The 8,660-nt window shown below is 44.1% G+C and overlaps 2 protein-coding genes across 2 annotated transcripts; both read right to left on the reverse strand.

The window, feature by feature from the left end:
• Positions 1–957: 957 nt before the first annotated feature.
• On the reverse strand, positions 958–1,893 carry LOC134879946 (olfactory receptor 10A6-like). The gene has a single exon (XM_063906551.1). The coding sequence runs from the start codon at positions 1,816–1,818 to the stop codon at positions 958–960; it is 861 nt and encodes a 286-aa protein (XP_063762621.1). The 5' UTR covers positions 1,819–1,893.
• Positions 1,894–4,183: 2,290 nt separating this feature from the next.
• Positions 4,184–5,119, reverse strand: LOC134879931 (olfactory receptor 10A6-like). The gene has a single exon (XM_063906519.1). It carries the CDS (start codon positions 5,117–5,119, stop codon positions 4,184–4,186), a length of 936 nt encoding a protein of 311 aa, XP_063762589.1.
• Positions 5,120–8,660: the final 3,541 nt, after the last annotated feature.

Raw genomic sequence — 8,660 nt, forward strand, 5'->3', positions numbered from 1 at the left:
CGATGAGTTGTTTGTGTGCTCCGGGATGTTTCAGACAGTAAAGCCCTTTTCCAGAAGTGGCTGGCAGGATGTGAGTGCATCTCAAAGGCCTGTCTAACTTCAGATAGAAGAAGGGTTACATATTTGAACCCTAGTTTTTAAGTTATCGGTCCAGTTCTGATCAATGTGGACATGCTTCCACTTGCTCATATCCTAAAACAATATAAAAGGACTCTGCCGACGACACTCAGATCTATATCTGTACATAACTCTAACCCTAACCCTAAACATCTATAAAACCTCTACAACTCATCCAGAACGCTGCTGCCAGAGTCCTCACCAGAACCAGAAGAATTGACCACATCCCCCCAGCTCTGAAGGATCTGCACTGGCTTCCTATAACACAAAGGATCCACTTAAATATCTTACTTTTACCGGGTCAGAACCAAATTCTCTGAGGCAGCTTTTAGCTTCTGTGCGCTGCAAACCTGGAACAACTGCCTGAACATCTTCTCCCACCCCGGGTTCTTTTAAATCAAAGCTAAAACCTTTCTCTTGAATGCTGTCTGTCCAGAGATCCCCTACCTCTTCTTTATTATTGCACCTAAGCACTTTCTTCAGCAACCATTCTTTCATCCCTTTGTTGTTCGCTTTGTTTTGAACTATTATGGGGCCTAAGACATGTAGCTTGCAGATTTCCACTCTCATGCTTTGGCTTTTGAGTGTGTTTTCCACTTTAAAGTCAAAAGTCAATTCAGCTCTAAAACAATTTATAGCAACTTTAACCTCCTGAAACATTTGATCATTTCTTTCTAAGCATTTAGAATGTTTAATATAGATGTATTGGTGTGTTAAGTCATGAATATTGGAATGCATGTGTATATATAATGAATACTATAAACATAGTAACATCCCATTCAACTACATGTTTTTATTCAGCAGATTTAGTTCCATTTCTTCACTGAAGCTTTAGTTACTTCATCTACCAGACAGCAGTTTATAACAGAGGACATGTTTACAGATGTTTCGTATTCTGGACATCTGCAGTCCGTACATGACAGGATTCATCAGTGGCTGCATGAGGAGAAAATACAGTGACAGAATAATACGCAGCACACTGGGAACACCGCTCATATCAAACCTACTCTGAAGTATTTCAAAGCTGCAGCCAAAAGAAAAGTTGAGCAGGGAAACAAGGTGAGGTGTGCAGGTACTGACAGCTTTCTGTCTCGTCTGTTTGGAGCCAGAGAAACACACTCTGAGGATCCTGATGTAGGAGAAAAGGATTGGAAGCACAGGGACTAAGATAGTGAGAATAGTACCAAAAAGTCCATAAATGTTATTCACCTGAGTATCAGAACATGCCAGCTTCACAACAAGGTAGTTTTGACAATACAAACCATTAATGGTGTTTCCACACAGTGTCAAACGGAGGTTTAAAGATAAAGTGATCAAGAATTTCACAAAAGAGTACAACCAAACCAGAATGATGAAGATAGCAGCCTTGTTAGAAGTCATACGTGTGTTATATTGCAGAGGATAACAGATAGCCAGATAGCGGTCATAAGACATGACGGCTAAATTACAAAACTCTACATGTGCATAAGTGTACAAGCAGAAGATCTGCAGGAAGCAGAGCGGAGCAGAAACAGTGTGAATGTCAGAGAGGATCTGAAGCAGAAGGAATGGAAACAACCCTGTACTACCATACAGTTCATTTACAAACAGGCTGCACAGAAACAGGTACATAGGTTCATGTAAGCTCCTGTTCACACAGATCACCACAATCAGAGCCGTGTTGGCAACAACAATCACAATGTACAACAACGCAGTTATCATGAAGTACAAGTACCTCAAATATCCAACATGCAAGTAAGCTCCAAGAATGAAATAGGACACAGTTAGTGAGTTGAGTTGGACATCCTTCTTAGAGGGGAAACCGTTAACGTATCTGAGCACATTAGAACTTCACAGACAGCCTTAACTTACCCCCCCCCCCCCCTGCAGCATGAGCACATCACACAGTGCAGTGCTCCTCCCCTGCTGTGCTGCAGACTGCTGCAGGTCCTCCTGTCAGCTGCAGAGACTTCTGCTGCTTTAAAGCTGTTCAGAACACCAGAGTCCAACAGGCCAGGCCCCCTTACCATCAGGACCCAGACCAGCCTCTCCATCCACTCACTATCATCAACTTTATCGCAAGAATGTCAAATCTTTGCTCACGCTCAGTTTCTGAAGTTCCGCAGAACACGTTGACCACATTGTAGACTCTCTTCACATTTATATTACATAGTGGGGTGCTTGGGGTAATTGGACACAGGGCCAATAATAGAGTGGACATTGTAGGTCACCCTTCCCTTCCTCTAGCTGGTCCTGCTGGTAGCGTGGACCCTATTCCCTACCCAGGAAGTCGAGGTGGCGGTTACCTCTCTCCAGGACCATTTGCGCCACTGCCATCAGGCTTGGAAGAAAGCCAGAGCTGCCCTCATTCGTGCCTTCGACAGGGCCCAGTCCCAAGCCCATCATCACCGTGTCCCAGCCCCAGTCTACACACCACGCCAAATAGTACGTCTTTCTTCCAAAGACTTACCTCTAAGGGTAGAGTCAAGGAAGCTAGCACCCCGGGTCATTGGTCCTTTCAAGGCTGACCATGTTATAAGCCCATCTACTGTACGGCTAAAACTCGAAACCCTGTATCACAAAATTCACCCCACTTTTCATGTTGCTCAGTTTAAACCTGTCTGCTCCTGTCCCCTGTCCCCTGTCCCCTGTCCCCTGTCCCCTGTCCCCTGTCCCCTGTCCCCTGTCCCCTGTCCCATGTCCCCTGTCCCCTCCTATGGTAGCTCTTCCACCTCCTCAGATGATCAATGAGAAACTATCTATGCTGTCCGGCCTCTTCTGGATGTCCACCTTCAGGCCGCGGTTTGCAGTACCTGGTGGATTGGGAGGGATATGGTATGGAGGCGCGTTGTTGCCCCATTGTCAAATTTCGGAACACACACTCATACAGGATTTCCACGCCGTAAACCTGGACAGGGCCTGGTTGGCACACACACACACACACACACACACACACACACACACACACACACACACACACACACACACACACACACACACACACACACACACACACACACACACACACACACACACACGCTTTACTGTAGTGTTCTTTATGTTCTTGTATTAAATACATTATACCTCGTGGTACACCGCTCGGGTCTGTGATTCCAGAATAGTTGGGTGGGTTTCAAATATTGCCTCAAACATTCTCAACAAAGTTTAACCACATTTTCATTTTGAAACTGGGTACATTGACATTTAGGGTATCATAAAACAACTTGTGTGAATAAAGCTGTTAAAACCTTGAGTATTATCTCACGACGACTACTACTACTACTACTAGTGGTACCAGTACTACTTTTACGACCAGCACTCAGGGCTGCACTGTTATGGCCCAAAAGATTGTCCTGATTATTATGATCCTTCTGAAGGTCAGCATTATTTGTCAAAACAAACTAAATGTGGTTATTGCACCCGCACATTTGAGTAGGCCGAGCGCTGCCTTCCCTTCCATGTTGAGCTCATGTACAAATCTTTGCCTCCAAGAAATTCTGCTGTATTAACACGTCCTCCTTCTTCAGCTTGGAGTTCTTAGTTTGCAGCCATGTCATATCTTTCATTTTACTTTTTCAGATGTTTAACTTCCTTTAGAAACAACGTTTTCCCTTTCTTTCAAGGAAGGATTCAGACCAGTTTCGACCTGTGCCTGGGAGTACCACCCAGTTTTCCAGTGGGTCTAGTAATATGTTGTGATCAGCCGACTCAAATGCAGCGCTGAGATCTAATAATAAGACCTAAACCACAGCAGTCTCCGTGCTGAGGTGCGGTCGAAAGCCTGACTGGAACACATCCAAACAGTTTGATTCAAGAACTCATACATGTTTATTATTTGATGCAATGAGAAATGTCAGGGCCGCAGGACGGGGATTGTTGCATAATGTCCTGCAGGTCTTTATCGTTGTTCAGATGGAAATGTGTACGGGCGTTAGTTTAGAAGTAATCTGTCTGTGGATACATGAATATTGGAATTCATGTTGAAACATAATACATTATAGTCAACACTATAAAAAATGTTTCCATTTAGATACACGCTTTAATCAGATCATTCCAAGGCATTTCCTTCACTGAAGCTTTAGTTACTTCATCTACCAGACAGCAGTTTATAACAGAGGACATGTTTACAGATGTTTCGTATTCTGGACATCTGCAGTCCGTACATGACAGGATTCATCAGTGGCTGCATGATGGGAAAATACAGTGACAGAATAATACGCAGCACACTGGGAACACCGCTCATATCAAACCTACTCTGAAGTGATTCAAAGCCGCAGCCAAAAGAAAAGTTGAGCAGGGAAACAAGGTGAGGTGTGCAGGTACTGACAGCTTTCTGTCTCGTCTGTTTGGAGCCAGAGAAACACACTCTGAGGATCCTGATGTAGGAGAAAAGGATTGGAAGCAGAGGGACTAAGATAGTGAGAATAGTACCAAAAAGTCCATAAATGTTATTCACCTGAGTATCAGAACATGCCAGCTTCACAACAAGGTAGTTGTTACAATACAAACCATTAATGGTGTTTCCACACAGTGTCAAACGGAGGTTTAAAGATAAAGTGATCAAGAATTTCACAAAAGAGTACAACCAAACCAGAATGATGAAGATAGCAGCCTTGTTAGAAGTCATACGTGTGTTATATTGCAGAGGATAACAGATAGCCAGATATCGGTCATAAGACATGACGGCTAAATTACAAAACTCTATATTTGCATAAGTGTACAAGCAGAAGATCTGCAGGAAGCAGAGCGGAGCAGAAACAGTGTGAATGTCAGAGAGGATCTGAAGCAGAAGGAATGGAAACAACCCTGTACTACCATACAGTTCATTTACAAACAGGCTGCACAGAAACAGGTACATAGGTTCATGTAAGCTCCTGTTCACACAGATCACCACAATCAGAGCCGTGTTGGCCACAACAATCACAATGTACAACAATGCAGTTATCATGAAGTACAAGTACCTCAAATATCCAACATGGATATAAGAGCTAAGAAGGAAGTAGGATAAAGTAGAATTCAGCATCGTTGTAGTTTTAGGGGAGAAAACAATTGTCCAACGGTTTGCTTCTCATCTTTACCTCTGAAATAAAGAGCACATTGTTCTTGAATAAACAGGCTTTGTTTTTCTATCTCTGAAAACACAGATCTTAGGTTTTATCATTAAAATTGATCAAGGGCATAGGCTTTGTAAATGTGCAAATACATTATAATCTATTATTTAAAAAGACAGAGGAATATTTACCACAGCACAGCATGAGTCACCAGCAGTGCTGCAGACTGCTGCAGGAACTAAAGGGAGGCTGCTACAATATCTGCTTTTTAAACCTCTTCATGACCAATATGACCACACGGACGTCCAACAGAAAGGACCGTAGTAACCCACGAACAGACTTTGACCTCAGGATTAAAGGAAGTGGTGTTTAAAGTGGGGACAACAGAGTGAGTCCGAACATCACCAAAGTACAAAAAGTAGTTTTAAAATCTAAAAATAAATCAACAAATGTAATATTGTTGTCTCCAAGGCTCATCATGTGTTGCCGGTGTAAAATCTGCTTGTCAGGTCTTCGACGTCGAAGTGGTCCCAAAGGAGTTGCGAGACCTAATGCGATTTACTGGCTCTGTATGATTCACACGCATCTAGGAGCTCCTAGGTCCAACCGCAGAGTCCAAAAAACGCCATGAAGCCGGCTCCATGTACACTCATCGATAGCTCTCACCATTTCTCATCGGAGGTGGTCACATTGTGAGACAGGTGAAATGCATGGTGGGTAAGTGGGGTGCTACCCCTGGCATCACAGACTGGATCTGGGCACACGTTTCTCTCATCTCTGGCGGGAAAGAAGATGGAGGTGGAGCAGTATCAACTAGGTAAAGTCAGGCTCACCTCAAGGCACTGCACTGGTTCTTGAACCAAACCTTTGGAAAGGGCCCGGACCCTTACCCTTTCTGGAGTAGCCCAGGTTGAGAAGATACTCATGAGACAAGTCTCTGTTGGTTGTTTTTGTTTATCAACCCAACAGCAGCAACAGAACCTGCCCTTTTGGACTATATTGGGTACATACTGGGGACTCCAAAGTTCTGCTGGGGGACTTCAGTGGTCACACATGGGCAATGCCAGGGAAACCTGGTGGAGGATTGGGATGTCTACCTTGTTAGAAGTTCATTGGTTCTTAGTTATGAGAGTTCTGTGCTAGCCATTGATTGGCTTAAACAAACACCATGTTCTAACATAGGTCTGCTCATATATAAACTTGGTACCAGAACACTTGAAGCTGAAGATGGTTGATGACCTTTGCGGTCGTATCATCAGACGTAGAGGCCGTCCAGTTGAAGAAGGAAGCTGTTTGGGCTTGGTTGGTCCAGGGGTCTGCTGAAAGACTGCAGAAATCACCAAAGCATGGTGTGGTAAAAGTTCAGGGGGCTCTGGAGAACCTCAATGTATCAAGATGACTCAGAAAGGGAAAACAGGGCTCAGCTCAGACTGTGAAACATCATATTAGTCTCCCAATGAACGTTTAAGAACCACTGCTCTGATTTCAGCTGAATCATGCCCCTCATCTCCCACTTATTCTTGGTTTCACCTGGCTACTTAAACATAGTACCCTCTTTGACTGGGCCACAGGTATGATTTTAGGCTGGAGTGAGAACTGTCTCCTCTCCATAGTTGTCCTTCTCCCTGTGGGTTTCCAGACCTGTCCAAGGTACCATCGTGATATCTGGATCTCAAGAAGGTCTACAACCGGTCCTATGCCTTTCCCTAAGTGAGTCTCTGGAGCTTTGCATCCTTCTTCGACCCCGGCTGGAGCAGGGTTCTGTGTTGTGGACAGGAAAGACAAGTCTCTGCGTCCCTGAATTGGATTTTGTGGACTGAACGACATCACTGTACAAAACAGATAACTCCACTGACTCATTTAACCTGCTTTTGAACTCCAAACCAAACTAGACCTGTAAAATGCTTATCATCTGGTTTGCATTCGGAAGGGTGATGAATGTCAGCACCTCCAGTGGCCCTTATGAGTACTTGTTCATGCCCTCTGATCCGACTGACACACCAGCAGACTTCCAAGCCTGAGTGAACAATTGACTCAAGGACATTCTCAATAAATGTGTCTTTGTCTACCTGGATGATATTGTTGTTTTTTCCAGATCCCAGCAGGGGGGTCATGTGAGGAGGGTCCTGCTTCTGGAGAACCATGTCTTTCTGAAGGCAGGAACATGTAACTTTAATATGCCTTAGGTTTCCTTTTGAGGGTTTGTGTTCAGATGTAGATGCTTCAGAGGCCTCAGACACAATCCCTCAAACACCTTCAGCAGTTTGACAGCTTTAACAGACGCATAATCTGGGATCCATTGGTACTTCCAAAAGGTTCGATTCCCGCCATGTCTGGTGGGTCTTACGTCTTTGACTGTTTTAATTCACTTTCTCATACCGGAGGATCCATGTTGATGGTCTTCAACAGCGGATATATGTTTCGAGTAGACTTGGGTTCTGTGTTGAGGGGAAATGCAGGGTTTCACTTTGGTGTTGTATACGCTTCATGAACACACACATTATTTGGGGGTTCAGTGCCTTGCTCAAGGACAACTGATTTTGGTCCAAACCAGGGACCTTTCAGTTCCCAAGCCCAAGTGCCTACAGACAATCACTGCCATGGTATCACAGCCTGCTCTGGTTACCTGGCAGTACAGCTGACACCAGTAGGAGATTCAGGATCCCTCATACTGGTTAAACTGGTTAAAACACTCGTAAGCTTCTCAACAAACAAATGTGATCTACATTTTAAATGTTGGCCCGGGGGTTTGGTCTCCATTGTCAGTATGCTGTCTGTGTACAGCTGTATGTGCAAACCGTGTATATGCACGTGTTAATATGTGATTGTGTTTCGTTGTGTACTGGTTCATCTTTATGATTTTTGTATATTTTGTGGAGCAGCAGGACAGAGTCCAAAACTGATTTCCTCTTGGGGACAGTGAAGTGCATCGTATCGATTCTGAACTTTTGTTAGAGTCAGAAAGTTTAAAGTCTTATGCAACACTTACTGACCATAACACTCATATTCCCAAGTGTGTGTGTGTGTGTGTGTGTGTTGGTCCGACGGGAGGTCATTACCAGCCTCTGATTGGTCTCACTGGTCCTCGGCTCGGGGGGGTTAGTGGAAACTGTTTAATGTGACGACGGGACAAACAAACATGTTGACGGCCGGCTGACCTCTGACCTCAGGGACTTCATTAACAGATGATGCAACCCCCCCCACCTCAACCCACCATCCCCCGACACCATGAGAGGTTTGCACCAGCTACACCAGAGGAACGTTTTTGTACTTCACTTTTCAGATTATAGATTATATTTATTAGATACTTTTATCTAAAGCAGGGGGGTCCAAACTTTTTCCACTGAGGGCCATATACAGCAAAACACACGACGGGCCGGGCCCCTCAAAAGATACATAGATATAGATAGATGACAAAAGATTGAATATTACAATGGAAATATGAAGGGTCTATTTCAAGCTGGTGATGGAAATACTTTTTTCTCATGAACTAAGATTTGTTCAAATTGTTTC

Source organism: Eleginops maclovinus, chromosome 18, assembly GCF_036324505.1.
Source record: "Eleginops maclovinus isolate JMC-PN-2008 ecotype Puerto Natales chromosome 18, JC_Emac_rtc_rv5, whole genome shotgun sequence".
Lineage (NCBI taxonomy): Eukaryota > Metazoa > Chordata > Actinopteri > Perciformes > Eleginopidae > Eleginops > Eleginops maclovinus.

Coding starts and splice junctions, on each gene's coding strand:
- LOC134879946 (XM_063906551.1), bottom strand. CDS start 1,818: ATGATAACTGCGTTGTTGTACATTGTGATTGTTGTTGCCAACACGGCT.
- LOC134879931 (XM_063906519.1), bottom strand. CDS start 5,119: ATGCTGAATTCTACTTTATCCTACTTCCTTCTTAGCTCTTATATCCAT.